Below are 23341 nucleotides of genomic sequence, written 5' to 3'. Positions count from 1 at the left end.
AATGAAAAATCACTTTGTATATATGATTCCTCACTCTTTGTTTCTATTTAGCCACTCTTAAGTTATATACTAAGATTTAAAAAAATCTTTAACCCAGAAATTTCATAACAAAGTATGTATATTAACAAAGTCTAAGACAAAAATATGTATATATATATATATATATATATATATATATATATATATATACAAAAATGGAAGATATATTGTGGCATCAAAACATTGGAAGCAAAATGAATTTTCATTGATTGGAAGGATTTAAAGAAACTGAATATATAATGCATTTTAAAAAATGAACGTGGGGAGGAAGGGCAGAACCAAGATGGTGGCATGAAGGCAATGACTCACCTGAGCTCTTCCCAAAACTACTCCAAATATCTTTAAAACTGACTCTAATCAAATTCTAGAGCAGCAGAACCCACAAAAAGAAGGAGTGAAACAAATTCCCAGCCCAAAACAACTTGGAAGGTAGGCAGAAAAAGTCTGTTGTAAGAGAGGAACACAGTCCAGCACACACCGCACCAGCCCTTATCAGGCTCTAGCAAATTAGGAGCAGACCTCAGGGCAATGGAATCACTGGCAACAGAGGTGGTTTCCAGACTTTTCAGCCCAAAAGAAGCCAAAGACAACTTAGAAGGTCAGCAGGAAAGGTCTGTTGCATCAGGGTGAAAGAGAAGCACAGTACAGCACAGGCCAAGCCAGAGCAGCCCAGAACACAGCAAACCAGGAGCAGGCCTTTGGAGTGAATGCAGCAGCAGTTGCTTCCTGAGCTCTCAGGCCATGGATGGGTAAGGGGGTTGAACAACAGGTCAGAAGGACTTTATAGGGGTCTTTTTGCTAGCACTGAAGCAGGACTCTGTTATTTTGCCCATACTCGAATCTAGGTCACAGTCCTGGATCACAGTCCTAGAATGAGGAGGAACACTAGAATAGCAGAACTTATGGCCCCAGTGGGGGCTGGACCCTCCTCACAGTTCTAGGATAGTAAAGAATGCTTGCGGTCACTCATAGACCAGAGCACAGACCAAGAACTATCCTTATATCATACCACCCTGGAAAAACTGAAAACTGACAGATCCCTAGAAGTATCTCTGAAAACAACTGCACAAACCCCCTGAAGCTTGGGTCAGTGCACCCTCTAACCTGGAAGCACAGCCGTACTTTAACGAAGAGTTAAAAATCAAGTAATAGACTAGAAAAATGAGCAAACAATGGAAAAAACTGACTACAGAAAGTAACTACGGTGAACAAGGAAGATCAAAATACATATGTAGAAGATAACAAAATCAAAGCTCCTACACCCAAACCCTCCAAGAAAAATATGAATTGGTCTCAGGCCATGGAAGAGCTCAAAAAGGATTTTAAAAATCAAGTAGGAGAGGTAGAGGAAAAATTGGGAAAAGAAATGAGAATGATGCAAGAAAATCATGAAAGATGAGTCAACAGCTTGGTAAAGGAGAAACATACACACACACATACACACACACACACACACACACACACACACAATACTGAAGAAAAGATGGCTTAAAAAACAGACTGGGTCAAATGGTAAAAGAGGTCCAAAAAGCCTATGAAGAGAACAATGCCTTAAGAAGCAGAATTGGCCAAAGAAGCACAAAAGGTGGTCCTAAAACTCACTGAAGAAAATAATTCCTTTAAAATTATAATGGAACAAATGGAAGCTAATGACTTTATGAATAAAACCAAACCAAAAGAATGACAAAATAAAAGACAATGTGAAATATCTCAATGGAAAAACAACTGACCTGGAAAATAGATCCAGGAGAGAGCAATTTAAAATTATTGGACTACCTGAAAGCCATGATAAAAAAAAAAGAGCCTAGATATCATCTTTAAAGAAATTCTCAAGGAAAACTGCCCTGATATTCTAGAACCAGAGGGCAAAATAGAAACTGAAAGAATCCACCAATCACCTCCTGAAAGAGGATGAAAGAGATCCCAAAATGAAAACTGCCAGGGATATTATAGCCAAATTCCAAAGTTCCCGAGTCAAGGAGAAAATACTGCATACAGCCAAAAAGATACAATTCAAGTATGATAGAGCCACAGTCAGGATAACACAATAGCAGTTTCTACATTAAAGGATCAGAGGGCTTGGAATATGATATTCCAGAGGGGGATGGAGCTAGGATTACAACCAAGAATCACCTACCCAGCAAAACTGAGTTTAATCCTTCAGGACAAAAAATAGACATTCAATGAGATAGAGGACTTTCAATCATTCTTGATGAAAAGACCAGAGCTGAATAGAAAATTTGACTTTCAAATACAATACTCAAGAGAAGCATAAAATAGTACACAGAAAAGCAGAATCATATAGTTAAACTTTTGTATTCATACATAGGAAGATGACATCTGTAAGACCTTTCTCATTATTAAGGTAGTTAGAAGGAGTATATATAGACAGAGGGCACAGGTGTGACTTGAATATGAAGGGATGATATCTAAAAATAAAACTAGGGGCTAAGAGAGTAACGTACTGGAAGAAAGAGAAAAGGAGAGGTAGAATGGGGTAAATTATCTTATATAAAAGAGGCAAGACAAAGTTTTATAGTAGAGTGGAAGAAGAGGATGTTGGGGGGAGTGAGTGAACCTTACTCTCATCAGAATTGGCTCAAAGAGGGAATAACATACACACTCAATTTTTTATAAAGAAATCTATCTTCTCCTACAGGAAAGTAAGAGGGGAAGGAGATAAGAAAAGAGGGTAGGGATAGAAGGGTCAGCAGATTGGGGAAATGGGTAGTTAGAAGTAAAACAATTTTGAGGAGGGACAGGATGAAAGGAGGGAGAGAATAGAATAAATGGGGGCAGAAGGATAGGACAGAGGGAAATACAGTTAGTAATAGTAACAGGGAAAAAATTTTGAATCAGGTTTCTTTGATGAAGGCCTCATTTCTCAAATATATAGAGAACTGAGTCAAATTTATGAAAGAAAGAGTCATTCCCCAATTGATAATTGATCAAAAGGTATTTTCAGATGAAATAATAAAAACTATCTATATCTACATCAAAAAAATACTCCAATTCACTATTGATTGGAGAAATGCAAATTGAAAGAATTCTGAGGTACTACCTCGTGTCTATTAGATTGACTAATAGGATAGAAAAGGTGAATGATAAATGTTGGAAGGGATGTGAGAAAAATGAGATGTTCATTCATTATTGATGGAGTTGTGAACTGATTCGACCATTGTGTAATGGAATTTGGAACTATGCCCACAGGGCTATAAAATTTGTTCTGTGAAGTTTGGATTCAGTTAAAGGGCTGTACTTGTGACCTTGAGGCTACAGGTTCCCTGCCCCTGAATGAAATTGCTTTTCTTCTTAATGGCATTGGCGGGGGGAGGCAGAAGGGAGGAAGGAAGAGAATTTGGAACTCAAACTTTTAAAAAATGAATGTTAAAATTGTTTTTACATGTAACTGGGGAAAAATAAAATACTAAATGTGCCGGTCCAAACCGCGCACACTCTTTCAACCAATTCAGCCAACCAGGGTCATACTCACCACATCATCGGAGGCCACCCAGGTAAAACCAGAAACGAGCCAATCGGGGGGTGCAAAAACCTGAACTTTATTCAATAATCATCACAGCAAGGCCAGGCAGGAAGGCACACACGCACGAGCAGGAGCAGAAGCCGACTCCGACCCCCCCTCCCTGCAGCTCTTTTTAGTACCTTCTTCGTCCCTCCTCCTCAGCCCGCCCATAGTGACTCGTGGAGGATCAAATATCAAAAAAAGGGATGTCCAGCTAGTGTCCAGACAAAGGGAGCATACGTGGCACAGGAAGTGGGTCCCAGAGATTTGGAAGGAGGCTTGAGGGATTAGTGCATAGTCAACGGAGAGTACACATGATGCAGGAAGTCGGGTCCAGATACCGGGGGGAGGTGTCTGGGGTCGGTGCTATACCTAGGGAGCATATGTGACTCAGGAAGTCAGGTCCAGATACCGGGGGAAGGTGTCTGGGGTCAGAGTAGTACCTAAAAAAGGAGGCTAGACAGAGAGAGTTCGCTCTCTGCCATCCCCCTCCAAGCGGCACAGTCCTTGCCTAGGGAACGCGTGCTCCGGCCACTTCCCTGTACCCCGCTTCCTCCCCAGCCTGTCACAGCTCCATCCAGCACCGCTCCAGTCTCGGGAGCATGAGCTCCAGTTACCTCTCTGACCCCAGATCCCATCCCAGTGCGCCACAACTCCGCCCAGCACCGCCTCTGCCTCGGGAGCAAGAGCTCCAGTTACTTTCTGGTACCCAGTTTCCGTCCCATGTTGGCACAACCCCCATCTGGCAGTATCTGGCATCAAACAGTCCCTCACAACTAAATACAAATAAATTATTTATTTTTGAATTAATGTGGGGAATTCACTGAAATATGAAAAGACTTGTTTGAACTATTGCAAATCAAAGTAGACAGAACCAGGACAACAATATGCGCAATGAGTATGATAAAAATGATGCAAAAAGGTAAATGATCTCAAGATAAATGCAAGAACCAATACTGAATCCAGAGGACAGATGGCTATAGATGCCAAATGCAGGAGACACAAAGAGGGAAAGTTGTTGTTTTGATTGTTTTTTTTTTTCTAGCATTTTTCTTCCCCTCAAGGAACAGTTCTGGGAGAGGAGATTATGGGCTAAGGCTTGAAAAACACCAGGAATTCTTTATGCAAAGATAAAGAGGGAGAGTATTCCAGACATAGTGGACAGCCAGTGAAAAGGTACAGAATTCAGAGATGAGGTGTCTTTTGCAAGGTATAGCAAACAGGTGAATGTCACTGGATCATAGTTTATGGACTTGGTAGGTCAAAGGGAACAGGAAGGGGAAATAGAAAGAGGAAGAGGGAAAGAAAGGGTAAGTGGGAATTGAAGGGAAAGAGAAAAGGGGAAGAAAGAAGGAAAGGGAAGGGGAAGAGGAAAAGAAAGATGAAAAAGGAAGGGGAGAGAAGAGGAAAGGAATAAACATTTTTTAAGCATCTACTATTTCCTAGGCACTGGGCAGATTTTATCAGTTGACTCTCACAACAACCCTGTGAAGTAGTTACTCTTATGATCCCCATTTTGCAGCTGAAAAAACTCAGGCAGAAGTAAAGTGACTTTTCCAGCATCATACAGCTATTAAATGTCTGGGTATTAATATAAACGCAGTTCTTTCTGATTTAGGTCCAGTGCTCTATCCACTGTGCAACCTAGTTGCTTCTAAACAAGAAGGTTTATTTACTAAAATTGTGAATTTTCTCAATTATTTTCTTTGAAGTTTTCTAAGTAAGCCATCCTGAGGTCTGAAAATTCATGCAAATAAAAAAAAATTTTCTTTGGTGCTATTTATGCCCTTAATTTATCTTATTCTCTCATTTTTTAGAGGAACTACACCATAGTTGTAGTTTAGGTGGCATAGTGGATAGAATGCTAAACTTGAGATTAGGAAAATCTGAATTTGAAGCTGGATTCAAGTACTTACCATCTGTGTGACCCTAGACAAGTCACTTAGTTTCTTTCAGTTTCAGTTTCTTCATCAGTAAAATGAGGTAATCATATCTCAGTGAGTTGTGGGACTTCTAAATGTGTGTATGTATGTATGTATATATATAACTTTGCAAACCTTGAATTATACTATATGAATACCATATTCATATAATATATAAATATTAACTATTACAAAGGATGGAGAGCCAGCCTCAAGTTAGGAAATCCAAGATTCAAATTTTATCTCTATAAATACTGTCTGTGTGACCCTGGGCAAATCCCTTAGTATCAGTGCTAAAAGCAAACTATCTAAGACTGTGAATTGCAAAGCAGGTACCAAACTATATCAACAGAAAGAGTGTCCTCACAGGGAGTTCCCCATATCTATTTTGTCTTTCAATTCCTCAATACTATGTATTGAAATAGCCTTCCTTTCTTATTCTAAAGACCTCTGACTGCTTACAAAATGTTTTCTTGTTTTATTGAAATTTTAAAATTTAATCACTATGTTCAATGAAATGTGAAGCAAGTTTCTTTTTGCTATTGTTTTTGGTAGAGCTGATCTATGAATTCAATTAAATATATTGTTGCTTGTATTCAAAAGTTCTGAGGAGTTTTCTTTTATTATTTACTTATGGACGGGATTTAGGTTTTTTGTTTGTTTTTGGCTATGTTCTTTTGGTGATCCTTATTTATCTTTACATACTCTACCATAAAGGTCAGTTGCTTTGTCTTGTATAAAATTCATGTGTTCTCTTAAAATTATAGTGCTTTTTTTTCTATTAAATCTTCCTCCAGTTTAATATTTTTTGTATGATGTCATTCTTTCCCTTGGAGTCTCTGCTTCCCTAGAGTGATCTTCCATCATTTAAATCATTTTTTCTTACTTTTCACCTTGTATTTTTAAATTCTCTGTTGAGAGCACTAAATGCATTTCTAATTTTATTTACAAAAACTGTACTTTTCTATTGAACCATTCTGGAATTTTTTTTTGCTATTCTGTGAACTCTTGGGTTTCTGCAGGATTCTCCAATGGTTGACTTTGCTTCATTTTTCTTCTTAGTATAATAGTTGTTCAATATATTTGGCTTCTCTATGTAGTTTTACTCATTCTTTCTTTAATTTCTGCTGGTTCATCTGTTTGTGAGCTAGTCTTATTCAGCTTCTTCTCTTGAAATGCTTGTCCTTCTCAGCTTCTTTCTTATTTTCTTAGTCATCTGCCTTTATTTTTCCATTCCACTACTTTCATTTCTACACAAATCCCTGAGACTTAATTAGAGGCTATCTTTAGCATCTTATAATTGGTGGATGTGGTAACAGGCCTCAGTACTTGCCCAAAAAAAAAAAACTATCAAAAAAGGACTGGCCCTACTTCAGTTTCCAATCTTCCTTTCTGGCAGTGTATATGCTCTTTAGCCTTTCACTTGCGTTTTTGTATTATTCTGCATTGTCCTCGTCTTTCACTCCTCCTCCTACCTAGTTTGGTGGTTTTTAACATTTTTATATCACAAACAATTTTTGCAGTCAGATATAGCCCACTAACCCTTTCTCAGAATAAAATAAAATATTTAGGATTAAAAAGAAAATTAATTATCTTGAAATGGAATTATATTTTTTAAATGACATGTTCACAGATGCCAGTTTAAGAATCCCCACTCTAGTTACATCCCCTTTCTTATGCCTAGGTTGTGCGGGGTAGAATGAGTGTCTTCTTCCTCTTAAAGGGTGAAGGGGAGTTCAGATGTGTGGGGGCAGCAGGGAAAGGATCTTTACAGAGACCCTGAATAATAAGCCTGCCAGTTAATTTTTGCTCCACACACAGTGGTTTGTATGAAAGGTGGTACTGAATGGGAATTCAAATATTAAAATTCTCCAATTTATTTCATGAGTTTTTTGTTTTGTTTTGGGATGTTTTTTGTCTACTTGTGGTATGTGATTATGATGGAATATTATTGCACTATAAGAAATGAAGAGCAGGATGCTCTTAGAAAAACCTGGAAAGACTTGCATGGGCTAATGCGAAGTAAAATGTAGTGTGTACAAAGTAACAGCAGTATTGTAAGATTATCAGCTGTGAATGACTTAGCTATTCTCGGCAATACAACGATCCAAGACAACTCTGAAGGAACTATGATGAAAAATGTTATCTATCCCCAGAGAAAGAACTGGTGGTATCTGGATACAGATTGAAGCTTACTTTTTTTCAACTTTCTTTATTTTTCTTGAGTTTTTTTTCTTTCATCCCTCCTAAGTTTCTTTATTTGTTGAAATACTTTTTTCCTGAATACCTATCTGAGGTTTCACAGCCTCAGCCAACTGGAGTTCGGGGAGGTGAGAAATATGGAAGCCTAGTCCCATCTCTATCCAGAATATACTCCATAGGAAAAGAACTGACTGTAGCTAAGTTTCTAGGGGCCTTTCTCTTTAAAATGGAAGCCACTTCTCCTTTAGTCCACTCTGTACTACTTATGTCTTTTGCTGGTCACATGACTAAGTTTTTTTCTTCATTATAGCATACTTTCTTTTTAAAAATAAGCTTTTCCAGCAAAAAAGTGACACATTCTCCCCCAAATCATGTGTGCAAGGCTAATAATAAAGAGAAGTAATATAATGACTGAAATGTTTCCCAATATCTGAATAAAGAACTTTGAAATTGTATCAGTTGGGGGCAGCTAGGTGATGCAGTGGATAGAGTACCAGCCCTGAAGTCAGGAGGACCTGAGTTCAAATACGGCCTCAGACCAAACACTTGATACTTACTAACTGTATCACCCTAGGCAAGTGACTTAACCCCAATTGCCTAAAATAAATAAAATTATATCAATTGATTTGAATATAAATAAGAAATAAGTTCTTGTAATACACATGCAAAAGATAAATTATTAAATTACTTGTACAGTTCATTTTTCTATCATTGTCAATCCAAGTGGATATATCGCCAGTTTTATGTCCCACTGAAATAGTAATAAGCTTTTTGTTTGGTTTTTTTTGGTCCGTATCTTAATTGCAGGTATGAAAATCTACACAGTCAATGTAAATGATCTGCTCATAAATAGGTTAGTGGTTTTAAGAGAATTATCTGTGGACTTGAAAACTTAAGTCATTCAACCATACTTACATAGCTATTATCAGAGACAAGACATTCTTAATGCAAAGCTAACACTCCATTCACTATCACATACTGCCTCTCTATAGGCTGTAGTTTCAGAAACCTTTATTTCCTTGTTTACTTTTGAAAGATTATCACCTCATTAAGATGTTAGTTTTTGCTCATTTTTTATTTCTCGTTCAGAAAGAGAGCTAAATATTTTTACTAGGTTAAATCAGAGCAATTATAGAAAAAATGTAATTCATGCAAAGCAGATTGCATATAAAAAAAATCTTGCTCTGCTTAAATAATTTTTTTTTTGGTTTTGATTTGGTTTGGTTCTTGCTTTTGTTTTAGGTTGGCATTTAACCAGTCATAAACACTAGCTATATTACCAAACTGCTTCCTTGCCAGCATATAGCAAAGAAAAGTGCATATCTAAAGTCATGCAGCAGAGGGCACTACATAAATACATAATATTTTGGCCTAATTAAATCATTTTGAATTTCAAAAAGAGTTGCAGAATTTCCTCATTCCACATTGATAGCAATTTCTAATCTTCATCTGTATTGTAGTTAGGGATTTTGTTGTCAGTACTGTGAAAGGGCATTTACCAACAAGTTAAAACAAGGTTTATGTATTCCAGAAAGATTATTTTTTTTTAATTTGGTAAGTAAAAATTTAAGAAAACATTAAATATTGGTATGATAAAGCTTTTCCTGGTCTAAAGTAGCAGTTTTTAAGTCAGTCTGCTAGAGTCTGCAAATGTTCGGAGTCTAAAATATATGAAAATAATAATTGTGCAAACAGTATTTCTGTAGCAAGATGTTATTATGTTTGTACGTGATCAATAGTAGCTTGTCAACTGTTATGATCATAAAACATCTTAAAAACTAGAATTAATCAAAATATGTCCATAAACTGAAAGTTCTTGCAACAATAAACATCCAAAAAGAAAGATTTCACATTTCAAACATAGAAATTCCCTTTCAAAATAATCTACCCACTGTATTGTTGAAGGTGAAAATCTCATTTCTCAGGTCAGAATAATTATCTTAAGTTGATGTTAACACGAAAAAGAAACTCCAAAGACTCAGTGCCAATTTAAAATTGGTAAGAATTAAAAAGAGGTTAAATTAAGATCCCAAAGGTAAAGCAATCAATCAATAATCAATAAATAAATATTTTTTAAGCGCCTACTATGCCTACTGTGCTAAGTGCTAAATATCCAAAAAGAGGCAAAAGATAGTTTCTGCCCTTAAGGAGCTTACAATCAAATGGGGGAAACAACATGCAAACAAATATATACAAAAACATACTATAAACAGGATTGATAAGAAATAATTAACAGAGGGAAGGCACTGAAATTAGGAAGGGTTGGGGAAGGCTTCCTGCAGAAGGTGGGATTTTAGTTCAGACTTAAAAGAAGTCAAGGAAGTTAGTAGTTGGAGAGGAGGGAGAGAATTACAGGCATGGAAGAGAGTCACAGAAAATGTCTGTTGGCGGAGCCAAGTCAGGGAATCATCTGTACTCTCCCCCAAGCCCCTTTTGAAGATCAAATTTTCTGTTGAGCTCTGGTATTTTCATCAGGTAGGTTTGAAAGTGCCTGATTTCATTGAATATCCATCTCCTCCCCTGAAAGATTATGCTCAATTTTGCTGGGTAACCCCTCCAAATACCTTTAGAAATGACTCTAAACAAATTTTAGACCAGCAGTGCTCACAAAAAGATGGAGTGAAACAAATTTCCAGCCCAAAATAACCTGAAAGGTCGTCAGGAAAGGTCTGTTCTATCAGCGAGAGAGAGGAACGCAGTCTAGCACAGGCCAAGCCAGAACATACCAGGCACCAGCAAACTTGGAGCAGGCCTCAAAAGTAACTGAATTAGCAGTGGCCGCGACAGTGGCTACTTTCAGAGCTCTGTGTCCAAAGACGGTAAGGGGGTTGAACAACTGATCAGAAGGAGATTACAAGGGCCTTTTTGCTAGCACTGAGCAGGACTCTGTTGCTTTGCCCACACTTGAATCCAGGTTACGGTCCTGGGTGGCAGTTCCAGGGTGAAGAGGAGCACTAGCATAGCAAAGCTTGTGGCCACATTGGAGGGAGGACCCTCCTCACAGTTCCAGGGGAGAAAAGAGTTCTTGTGGTCACTCATAGACCATAGTACAGGCCAGGAAAATAGTAAACACCTCTCCTTAGATCACATCACCTTGGAAGAACTGAAACTTACAGGTCCCTATAAGTATGTCTGAAAATAGTTGCACAAAAGCCTTGAAACTTGATACAGTGTGCCCTCCACCACGGAAGCAGAGCCCTACTTTAACAAACACGGAGATATGGGGAAAATGAGACATTAATCAACTATTGGTGGAGTTGTGAACTGATTCAACCCTTCTGTAGAGCAATTTGGAATTATGCCTAAAGGGCTATAAAACCATGCATAACCTTTGACCTAGCAATACCACTACTAGTTCTGTATCCCAAAAGAAATTAAAAAAAAAAAGGAAAAGCACCTATAGATACAAAAATATTTATAGCAGCTCTTTTCTGGGGGCAAAGAATTAGAAATTAAGGGGATGCCCATCAATTGGGGAAAGGCTGAAAAAGTTGTGGTATGTAATTATGGTGGAATAATATTGTACTGTGAGAAATGATAGGACTTGAGCTCTCTCCCAAAGCCCTCCAAATACCTAAAAAAATGGCTCTAAACAAATTCTAAAGGAGCAGAACCCACAAAAAGACAGAGTGAAACAAATTTCCAGCCAAAGACAGCCTGGATGGTTGATCAGAAAGGTATATCGCGCTGGGCAGGGAGAGGAGAGCAGGTTGGAGTGGGGGCACAGGCCACAGCAACCCTGGAGCAGGCCTCAGAGGACTGAATCTGGGGCAGCTGTGGTGATTTCCAGACTTCTCAACCCACTAACGTCAAAGACAACATGGAAGGCCAATGGGAAATGTCTGCGACCCTGGTGAGAGAGGAGCTAGGTCTCAGCCACGGGTCTCCAGCTCAGGCTGGGACAGGGACTGTTTCCTGAGCTTCCGGCCCACAGACTGAGGGGGAATTGAGTGGCTGATCAGAGGGGGATTACAGGGATCTCTTTGCCAGTGCTGAGGCAGGAATCTCTTGCTTTACCCGTGCTTGGACCTGGATCACAGTTCTGAGGGGCGGTCCTAGGGTGAGGAGGAATGCTGGTGTGGTGAAGCTTGTTGTGTCTGTGGAGAGGAAACACCTCGCCTGTTATCATACCACCTTGGAAGAACTGAAAATTTACAGGTCTCTAGAAGTACCTCTGAAAAGAGCTATATAAACCCCCGAAGCTTGGGACAGTACACGCTTCACATTGGAAGCAGACTTTTACCTTAACAAACAGTTTAAAACTCAAGTAATTGGCTGGGATCATGAGTAAGCAGTGCAAAAAGAGTCAGACTATATTATCTTACTTTGGTGATAAAGAAGATCAAAACATACAACCAGAAGAAGACAACAAAGCCAAAGCTCCTACATCCAAAGCCTCCAAGAAAAATATGAACCAGTCCCAGGCCTTGGAAGAGCTCAAAAGGGATTTTGAGAAGCAAATAAGAGAAGTAGAGGAAAAACTGAGAGTGATGCAAGAAAATCATGAAAAACAAGTCAACAGCTTGCTAAAGGAGACCCAAAAAAATTCTGAAGAAAATAACACTTTAAAAAAATTGCCTAACCCAAATGGCAAAAAAGGTCCAAAAAGCCAAGGAGGAGAAGAATGCCCTAAGAAGCAAAATTGGCCAAATGGAAAAGGAAGTCCAAAAGATTACTGAAGAAAATACTTCTTTAAAAATTAGAAGAGAGCAATTGGAAGCCAGTGACTTTATAAGAAATCAAGACACTATAAAACAAATCCAAATGAATGAAAAATTAGAAAATAATGTGAAATATCTCATTGGAAAAACAACTGACCTGGAAAATAGATCCAGGAGAGAGAATTTGAAAATTATTGGACTATCTGAAAGCCATGATCAAAAAAAGAGCCTAGACATCATCATTCAAGAAATGATCAAGGAAAACTGTCCTGATATTTTAGAACCAGGGGGCAAAATAGTAATTGAAAGAATCCAGCAATCACTGACTGAAAGAGATCCCCAAAGGAAAACTCCTAGGAATATTATAGCCAAATTCCAGAGTTCCCAAGGAGAAAATATTACAAGCAGCCAGAAAGAAACAATTCAAGTATTGTAGAAACACAATCAGAATAACACAAGATTTAGCTGCTTCTACATTAAGGGACCACAGGGCATGGAATATAATATTCCAGAGGGCAAAGAAGATAGGATTACAACCAAGAATCACCTACCCAGAAAAACTGAGTATAATCCTGCAGGGGAAAAAATGGTCATTCAGTGAAATAGAGGACTTTCAAGCATTCCTGATGAAAAGACCAGAGTTGAATAGAAAATTTGATTTTCAAATACAAGACTCGAGTGGAACATGAAGAGGTAAACAGGAAAGAGAAAATCTTTAAAGACTTAATAAGGTTGAACTGTTTACATTCCTACATGGCAAGATGATATTTGTAACTCATGAGACATTTGTCAGTATTAGGGTAGTTGGAAGGGAAAAAATTATATGTCCGTACATATCGATATAGATAGGTAGATAGAGGGCATAGGGTGAGTTGAAAATGAAGGGGTCATATCTGGAGAATAAAATTAAGGGGTGAGAGAGGATTATACTAGGAGAAGGAGAAAGGGAGAGGTAGAATGGGGTAAATTATCCCACAAAAAAAAAACAGAAAAGAAAAGGCTTTTACAGTGGAGTGGAAATGGGGGAAGGTAAGAGGGAATGAGTGAATCTTATTCTCATAGGATTTGAAAATCCTCAACACACTCAATTGGGTATGGAAATCTGTCTTACCCTACAGGAAAATAGGGGGGGAAGGGGACAAGAGAGTAGGGGAATGATAGAAAGGAGGGCAGATTAGGAAAGGGAGTAATCAGAAGCAAATACTTCTGAGGAGGGACAGGGTCAAAAGAAAGAATAGAATAAATTGGTGGGCAGGATAGTATTAAGGGAAATAGAGTTAGTTTTTCAAAGCATGTCTACCATGGAAGCGTTTTGCATAACTGCACATATATAACCTATATTTAATTGCTTGCCTTATCAATGAGGTTGGGTGGGGAGGGAGGAAGGGAGAAAATTTGGAACCCAAAGTATTAAAAACACATGTTTAAAAAAATTTTTTTATATCCAACTGGGAAATAAGAAACACAGCCAATGGGGTACAGAAATCTATCCTGCCCTACAGGAAAATTGAAGGGGAAGGGGATAAGAGAAGGGCAGGGGGAGATAGAAGGGAAGGCAGACTAGGGAAAGGGGTATTTAGAATGCATGCCACCTTGGGGTGGGGGGAGGGGCGAGATGGGGTGAAAATCTGGAACTCAAAATCTTGTGGAAGTAAATGTTGAAAACAAAAAAATAAATAAAAATTACCATAAAAAATCTTGCCAATAGTTTACTAATGTTCAGACTCCTTAAGAGTCTGCCCAATATGACGAATGTTCTAATAAACCTTGTCTTTGGCTGAAAAAAAAAAAGAAATGATAAGGAGTATGCTCTCAAAAAAACCTAGAAAGACTTACACGGGCAAAGTGAAATGTACTGAGTACAAAGTTAACAGTAATCGTAAGATGATCTGCTGTGAATGACTTAGCTATTCTCAGTAACAACAACAATCCAAGATAACTCTGAAGGAATTATGATGAAAAATGCTATCTATTCCCAGAGAAAGAACTGATGGTATCTGAATACAGATTGAAGTATACTTTTTTTAACTTTCTTTATTTTTCTTGAGTTTTTTTGTCTGTTTTCTTTCACAACATGACTATTATGAATGTTTTGCATGACTACACACATATAACTTACATTGAATTGCTTGCCTTCTAAATGAGGGTAAGTGGGGAGGAAGGATGGGAGAGAATTTGGAACTCAAAGTTTTAAAAACAAATGTTAAAAACTGTTTTTACATGTAACTGGGAAAAAAAGAAACCAAAAAAAAGAACGAAAAAAAGAAAATGCCTGTTGGCAAGAGAAAGCAAGTCTTATTCCTGGAACTACCAAGAGGCCGCTATGCTTGGATGGAAGAGTATATATTCAGGACTAAGGTGTAAGAAGACTGAAAAGGTAGGAGGGGCTGGGTTATGAAATGATTTGAATGCCAAAAAGTAAATTTTGTATTTGTTTCTAGAAACAACAGGAAGCCACTGGAGTTTATTGAGTAAAGTTGGGGTGGGGGTTGGGGAGTGGGAGGAGTTTGACATGATTGGGCCTGCACTTCAGGAAAATCACATTAGTGACTGAAGGAAGGATGGATTAGAATGGCAAGAGACTTAAAGCAGGTAGACCCAATAGCAGGCAGTTGCAATAGTCCAGGCATGAGGTAACCTGCACCAGAGTAGGAGTGTTAGAGGAGAGAACAGAGCATATTTGAATACTGTTTCAAAGATGAAATCAACAGGCCTTGGAAACAGTTTGGATATAGGGGTGGGGATTAAAAATAATGAGGAACCCAGGATGACTCTTAGTTTAAGAGTCTGAGGGACTATGAGGATGATGTTGGTCTCTATAGTAATAGAGAAGGTAGGAGTGTGGAAAGAGATTTGGGGAAAATAAAATGACTTCTGTTTTGGATATGTTGAGTTTAAGATGTCTACTTGACAGGCAGTTTGAAATCTCTGAAAGGCAATTGTAGATATGAGATTGAAGGTCAGGTCAAAAATTGAGGCAGGAAAGGTAAATTTGAGAATAATCAGCTTAGAGATAATAATTAAAACCATGGGAGCTGATGAGATCACCAAATGGTATAGAAGGAGAAGAGAAGAGGGCCCAGGACAGAACCCTGCAGGAAACTTATGGTTAAAAAGCATGATCTGGAGGAGAATACAGCAAAGAAGATACAAAAGAAGCCTTTAGATAGGTAGAAGGAAAACCAAGAAAGACTGGTGTTCCAAAAACCTAAAAAGAAGAGAATATCAATCAGGAGAAAATGACTGACAGTGTCAAAAGCTGCAGAGACAGAAAGGAGAATGAGGATTGAGAAAATGCCATTGGATTTAGCAACTAAGTGATCATTAGTTACTTTGAAGAGAACAGTTTCGGTGGTATGACAAAGTCAGAAACCAGATTACAAGGAGCTAAGAGTAAGAAGAAAGAGGGGCAGCTAGATGGTTCAGTGGATAGAGCTCCAGCCTTGGAGTCAGGAAGACCTGAGTTCAAATCTGACCTCAGACACTTGACACTTACTAGCTGTGTGACCTTGGGAAGTCGCTTAACCCCAACTGCCTCACCAAAAAGCAAAAAAAAAAAAAAAAACAAAACAAAACAAAACAAAACAAAAAAACAACAACAAGAGTAAGAGGAAAGAAATTGGAGGTACCTATTGTAGATAGCCTTTTCCAGATTAGCTACAAAGGACAGAAGAGAAATAGGATGATAGTTAGCAATGATGGAAGGAACAAGTGAAGACATTTTTTTCAGAATAGGAGAGACATAAGCATGTTATAGACAGTAGGGAAGGAGCCAGTAGATAAGGATAGATTAAAAATAAGTGGAAGAGTAGGGACAGAATGAGTAATCTGTTGGAGGAGAGAGAATGGAATGGGATCACTTGAACAAGTAGAAGCTACCAAGTTAGGTCTGGTGAGGAATAAGTACACTTCATCATGTGAGACAAGGGTGAAAGAGGAGAAAGTATTATAAGACACTTGAAAGATAGAAGAGGAAGAGGGGAGAAGAGGGAGTTCATGGTGAATGGCCTCAATTTTTCTGTAAAATATGAGACAAAGTTCTCAGTTAAGAGAGTGGGGGGAGGGGGAGCCCTGCAAGGTTTGAGGAGGAATGAAAAGGTTTGGTAGAGTTCCTATAGAGAGTGGGATAGTGAGTTGATAATAGAAGTACAGTAGGTTTGCACAGTAGCAGTGAGAGTCCAGTTGAAATTATGTAACATGAATTTGTAGTGGAACTAGTAGGAATAGTTGTGTAATTTTCTCCACCTTTCATCAGCAATATGTGTGCAAGAGTGAAGGAACAAAAGGTGTGATTGATCCAAGGTTAGGTGTGATCTGCAATATGACAAGGCATCATTTCACCCATTCAAAGTTAAATATGCAGTATTCCATACTTATAGTGATAAAATTTATAACAAACTTACTTTTTCTCTTCCACACAAAATAATAAGGTTAATACATTTATTTGTGTATTTTAATAGAGGAAAAGACAAAAACATACATGAAATCTAAGGCACAGAATGATAGGATGAAAACTTAATGGTTTTCTTTCAAACATTATCTGCTGCACTTCATCACTAAGAAGTAAAATCATTCTAATTATAAAACTCTAAAAACAAACTCAGCTTTTACTAAAGTGTAAGGCAACAAAATGATTATAGGATCAGTTTACTTTAAATTGTCAAGGGATCTCTGGGTTCACCTTATCCAAACTGCTTCTTTTATATGAAAAAACTTTCAGAGAATTAAAGTGAATTGTCCAAGCCTATACAAATTCATGACTGGGCCAGGGGTAGAATTCAAAACTTCTCACTAGCTGACTAGTGCCCTTTCCATTTACATAAAAAATTGAATATTACTGTAATTAAGGTATGACTGGAATGATTTTGCTTTTTCCTGTGGAAGAGTGATGGGAATGAAGAATTGAGCTCTAAATAATAGGGTAGAAATAGACATTTTATGTGACAGAGAACAAATATTTTGAAACATATATAAGCAAGGGCTATAATTAGTTATAGGAACAATTCTGTTTTAAAAAACTCAAATATTTGCTTCAAATATGACCTATTGGGCATAGGTAACCTCCCTCCCTCAATCAATCAATCAAATGAATGCATAGGTATCTCCCTATCTGTGCTTCTTAGAAGGATTGGAAGCAGACAGATGAAGATATGAAAGAAACTATATCTCCCCCATCCCCCATCACTTTTCCAGTTCCTCTACCTGGGTGGTCTTATTGCAGCTGGTCAGGAATTCATAAATATGTCTCTATAAAAAGGGTGCTTGGTAGCAGCTTATAAATGGTGACATTTTATAAGCAATATTTTAAAAAATATCTATTTCATAGACACGGGGGAGGAATTTCTATAAATTTTCCTAGACTGTAATCCATGTCAGATTTGGGATTAGTGTCCTGAGTCCGAATCCTAGGCTCTTTTGACTAAGCTATATTGGTCAAGGCAACAGATGTCTGTGGAAAATTAAAAGGAAATGTTCCCCCAAGCTGAGAGCAACAAAAATTGTATTCAGGGTTGCTCAATACAAGCCACCCACTTACCAAGGTTTCAGGAGGAGGAATTTAGAAGATTAAGAAGATTTATATTCCTAACACATACTATATCCTTGGAAAATATTCCCTTGTGATGGGAAGAAAAAAAGACTTTGTAATTATCACATGTGGATTGCAGCTTAATGTTGATTCATGGGCACACAAGCCTTGAGTCACAATACCCAAAGGACAGTTTCCTAAATAGAATAAGGAGAAAACAAATTCTGAATTACAGACTATTTCTTCTTCTTTCTTCTATCTGTGTCGCATTTATTGGTATTACTCTGGAGGAAATAATTTTACTTTCTGTAGGAGTTATTATTTTTTGGTGAGAGATGCCAATGCTTTTGGAGAAGATTAAATACTTAGTTAGAACAGGTTCTTTAGAAGAGAAATAGGTTAAATCTAGGAAAGATCACTAGAAACTTCTTCCTGAAAATTACTTCAATGCTACTACTAACCTGGAATGACGTGTATATTAATGGCTATATGACAGCCAGTTGTATATTTCAAATAGACATATCACATTCCAAATGCCTAAAAAAATATCCTTTCTCAGCAGCTAGGTGGCTCAGGGCATAGAACACAGGCCCTGGAGTCAAGAGGACCTGAGTTCAACTCTGGCCTCAGACACTTGACACTAGCTGTATGACCCTGGGCAAATCACACCCCCCTAAAGAAAAAAATTATCTTTTCTCCCTAAAATCCACTTCTTTTCAAAACATTCCTATTATTGTCAAGGATACCACTTTCCTCCTAGTCACCCAGTTCACAACCTCTGTGTCATCTTTGATTCCTCATTCTTATTCATCCCACATATCCAGTTGAGTGCCAAGTCTTATTGATGCTATGTTCACAATGTCACTTACATTATTTTTACCTACTTACATGGCCACTGCTCTAATTCAACCCCTTGTCACCTGTCAGTTTAACCATTAGAAAAGCCTTCTAATTGGGTCTCCCAATCTACAGTTGTTCCATACTCTAAATCAGCTTCTACATAGTTACCAAGTCATATTAACATATTAAAAGTATGTATCTTATATCATTTCCCTACTCAATATATTTCAGTAACTCTCTATTACTTCTAGGTCAAATATCAATCTTTCTATTTGACATTTATGTCCTTTACAACTAGGCTCCATTCTATATTCCTAGACTTATTCTATATTGCTCTCCACCCATTTTATAGTCTAGCCAAGTGGGACTTTTTGCTGTTCCTCATGTCACATGAAGTTCCTTCTCCCATCTCCATAACTTGGTCCAAGCTAGTCTCCATTCTTGGAATTTATACCCCTTCATCTCTGCCTAATAAAATTCCTAGATCCCTTCAAAGTTGAACTTATACATGACTCCATATGTGACCTTTCCCAATCTCATCTACTGCTTTTACCTTTTCCCAAAAATTACTCTCTATATTTTGCCTATACTTAAGCAACTATGTGGCACAGTGGATAGGGCGCCAGCCCTGGTGATAGGAAAGCATGAGCTGAAATTTGGCCTCAGAACACTTACTAGCTATGTGACTCTGGATAAGGCACTTAACCCTGATTGCTTCAGTTAGCTCACTTGTAAAATGAGCTGAAGAAGGAAATGGCAAACCACTCCAGTATCTTTGCCAAGAAAATCCCAAATGGAGTTATAGCAAGTCAGACATGACTGAAACAACTCAACAATAACAACATGTAAGTCAGTGTTATTTCACTGTATAGAATATTAGCTTGCGGATGGCAAAGCCTGTTTCATTTTTGTCTTTATATCCACAATGCCTAGCACATAGTAACTACTTAATAAATGCTTATTTATTGATTTTTGATAGGTTCTGGATGTGATTGATAAAGGAGAGGACCACAGTTTGACATGCAGTGACATAAAAGACCAAGTTTCAAAAGGTTCAAAAGAAGTGTAGTTAGAATACAATGGCCTAATGTTCTACTAGAAAGATTGGCCCAAGAAGATGAGAGTTCATAAGAATGAAATCATTGAGAGATAAATGGAAATTATTTCAATGAGGAAGAAAAAAGTGCTTAAAGAGATTGATATGGATACACAGAAGACTCATTAATTAACTTTGATTTTAAGACGTACAAAAAATGTTAACAACAGCTGATGATGAAAACATAGAGGAGAATGATTCTATATCTCATGTTTAAATAGTGTCAGGAGCACTACAACCTAGAGTGATTTTGTTGTTGCTGTTTTTGTTGCTTTTTTAAGCTAAGGAGGCAAGAGAAGTTTTTAAGAAGAGAAAACAAAGGAAAGTCAGAAGGCTAAGCACCACTCACATATTTATTTTGTTTTCTCTCTCTCAAGGATAATGAAGTTTGCTCCAAGAAGGATAGAACAATGGTCAAAGATAAGTTGAAAATGAAATTAGGTGGAGGAAATGGTAAGAGGGCACTTGATTGTCTCACATGACATCTAGTTAAATGACTCCGAGTTTTGTAAAGAGATAAGCATTTGGCCCTGGTATTAGAAGATTTGCTTCTGATAATGTGTAACCTTAGACAAGTCACTTAACTTGCCTGCACTTCAGTGTCATCATCTGTAAAATAGAAGAGGTAGAGGAAGAGAGAAGGACCAGATGGCCTCTGATGGTCTTTCAAGTTCTAGATCTATGGTTTTATGAATTATATCTCGTGAGACTGAAAGAGCTAATGAAAGAGATTGTTGAATTGGCCATCTTTGAAAGATCACTGAAATCACAAAAGATACCTCAGGCTTCCAGAAAGAAAAATGTCCCATTTTTTTTAAAAGGAAAATTTTGTAGTACTACAATATTTAGTCCATTGAGTTTGACTTACACTCCTGGCAAAAATTCTAGACACATTTTTGAAAGGATGAAGCAAATTTAAAAATACTTTTTTGCTAATTGATTCTAGCCTTGAGTATCCCTCTCCTTTCCGATTTTCCAAATCTAGGATTATTTGAATTAATTCATAGACAGAAAGATACACAAAAATCATAGGATTTTTAGGGCATAAAAATAGTCTCAATTTTCAAATAGAAATCAAAATGAATTTTGATAATTTTTTCTAAGCTTACCGGCCTGTGAAGGTGTTGGTTTTTTTTTCTTACTAAATCAGGTTAATGATTCACATTTATTTTTTGATGAATGCTAAATGAAGATAATACTTTAATATTGACTCTGGAGTGTATATCAAATCAACCATCATAACACACATAGAAAAGAAATCTTCTTTATAAAATTCATTTTGGTGTACCTAGAGACAACTAAGTGGCATAATAGGGAGATCACTTGACTTGGAATCTGGAAAATCTGAGCTCATATCCTGCTCCAGACACTTATTGGCAACATGAAGATGGCTAACTTGCTGTCTCTATCAGTCTCATTTGCCTTATCTCTAAAATGGGGGTGATAAAAGTACCCACCTAACAAGTTCTTGGGAGGATAGGTCAAATGAGATCATATATTTCAAGAACTTCACAAACTTTAAAGTGCTATATAAATATTGGTCATTATTATCTAGGTGACTTCAGCCATGGCATATTTTTAGTGAAAAACCTGGCATAGTCATTAGAGAGCTGGCCTCAAAGTCAAGCAGACCAGATACATAGTGCTTGTGGGACCTTACACAAGTCATTTTACCTCTCAGTGCCCAGGTCTTCACAGTCTTCTAAAACTGTGATGTGGAATGAAGGTACCAATATGAATTGGTAAGAGCTTCCTCACAAGGAATTCCTTATGTGGTTAAAATCACAGGTGTGGTTTTAAAAGATGTCATTTCATTAGCCCTTAGTATCTACTTGCGACCAGAGTTGTGAGTTCCCCTGTAATTACATGTTTGTGTTCACCAGCTTAATTTCTAGGAATACTGTGAGAATTATAAAAAGCACTGGATGGACTTTTAAAATATGTATTCTATAGATTGAAGGCAAACATCTCAATATTACTTCTCCTCCTCTCAAAAAAAGCAAATGCTTGAGGTCAACCTAGCAAAGGAGATACAAAAACTGATTTACTCGTGAGTTTTTTTTCAAAAACAAATATTTATTAATTATATTTGGCAAATCCTAGAAGATTGTAATTATAATTGCTAACATATATATATATATAATATGTATATATATATATATATCATTTTAAAAAGCTTTACGCACATTATCTCATTTGATCTTCACAAAAATTCTGGGAGAGAGGTATTATAGGTACGATGATTCCCATTTTACAGATTGGAAACTGGGCATCAGAGAAGCAAAGTAAGTTACTCGTGTCAACACAGTTAATAAGTATCAGAGCCAGTTTTTTTTTGGCTTCAAGTCCACCTATCTTTCCACTACATTACAAAGATAGTGATGAAAGCACATTCTCTTATAACATTTATCTAAATTAACTCTATTCAGTGGTTTAGAGTTTTTATTTATTCAAAGGACACTATTATTTGCACTTACTCTCTTTCCTTCCACAAAATTTTCTGAGACTCATCCAAATGAAACTTCAGAGTTGAAATCTGGGTTAATTCGTTCTCCAAAGGTTGTGCTTCATTATCCAGCCTCAATGCAGGCTTTGTCACACAGTTGCTAGAAAGACCTTTTCTGAAGAAATCAGGGCCTTGTAAATCCAAATCCTGGTTGAATCTTACTGTGTTGGCAACCACTTCTATTTCCTGAAGGTAAAAATATAAAGACACATACTAAGCCAAAGCAAAAACAATTTATTAGATTACTTAATGCCTGGTTTTACAATTATCTCAGGAGAAATGTGGGAAAAAAATGATTAAGGTGCATTTTCCTAGTTGAGCATATTCAAAATAACATTATTATCTTCTTAGTATACAAAGTTGTTCTTTGTTTTGTTTTGTTGGGACTTGTGTTAGGACTTCCCTATTGATCTGGGTAATTCCAAGTATGGGAAATCATTTCATTTATGCAAACCCTCAATTCAACAGTAACATACCAGTAGTAACAAAGTTGAGTAGAAATGAGAGCCGTTAAACCACACATAAGGATACTTGTGGGTACATACAACAATAACAACAACAAAAAAATAGTAATTATTGTGTTTTATTTAACTTTTGTTAAAAATTATTTCCCAATTACATTTTAATCTGGTTTGGTCTCATGGCAGGGCCATGTGTTTGTCACTTCTGTGTTATACCCTCAGTAATTTCCCTACAACACTAGGGGTAGGAGTACCTGTATGGTCAGATTTGTAAGGGAGAAAAGAATAGGAGTGATAGCCCAGGAGAACACAGAAGAATTAAGAGACTGGTGATGATGAGGAGGATAAAGGTTTTGAAGATATGAGGAATAGGGAGATAGAATTATAAAATATTAGGGAATAGGGAATAGGGAAATTTCAGAGTTCTTGATAATGGAAGTAAAACATTCATGAGTAATGGGAAGAACAAGGTATAACCATATATATGGTTGAGAAGCAGTGAAGGTCATGGGAATTGAAAAGGTTGATGTCTTTGAGGAAATGTAAACATTTAAGTCCCCAAAT

The 23341-nt window shown here is 37.3% G+C and overlaps 1 protein-coding gene across 1 annotated transcript in view; it reads right to left on the bottom strand.

Annotated features, from left to right (window-relative positions):
- Window positions 1-23341, bottom strand: part of CCDC102B (coiled-coil domain containing 102B) — a 787870-nt gene that overhangs the window by 663873 nt on the left and 100656 nt on the right. The window contains exon 3 of the mRNA XM_027852419.1: window positions 22288-22502. Within this exon, the coding sequence (XP_027708220.1) occupies window positions 22288-22502 (215 nt within the window). The remainder of the gene's footprint in view (window positions 1-22287; window positions 22503-23341) is intronic.

This window comes from Vombatus ursinus, unplaced genomic scaffold (assembly GCF_900497805.2).
Source record: "Vombatus ursinus unplaced genomic scaffold, bare-nosed wombat genome assembly UNPS02009573.1, whole genome shotgun sequence".
In the NCBI taxonomy this organism is placed as follows: Eukaryota; Metazoa; Chordata; class Mammalia; order Diprotodontia; family Vombatidae; genus Vombatus; species Vombatus ursinus.
The sequence above is the reverse complement of the archived record's forward strand: the minus strand, read 5'-3'. Positions and strand labels throughout refer to the sequence as shown.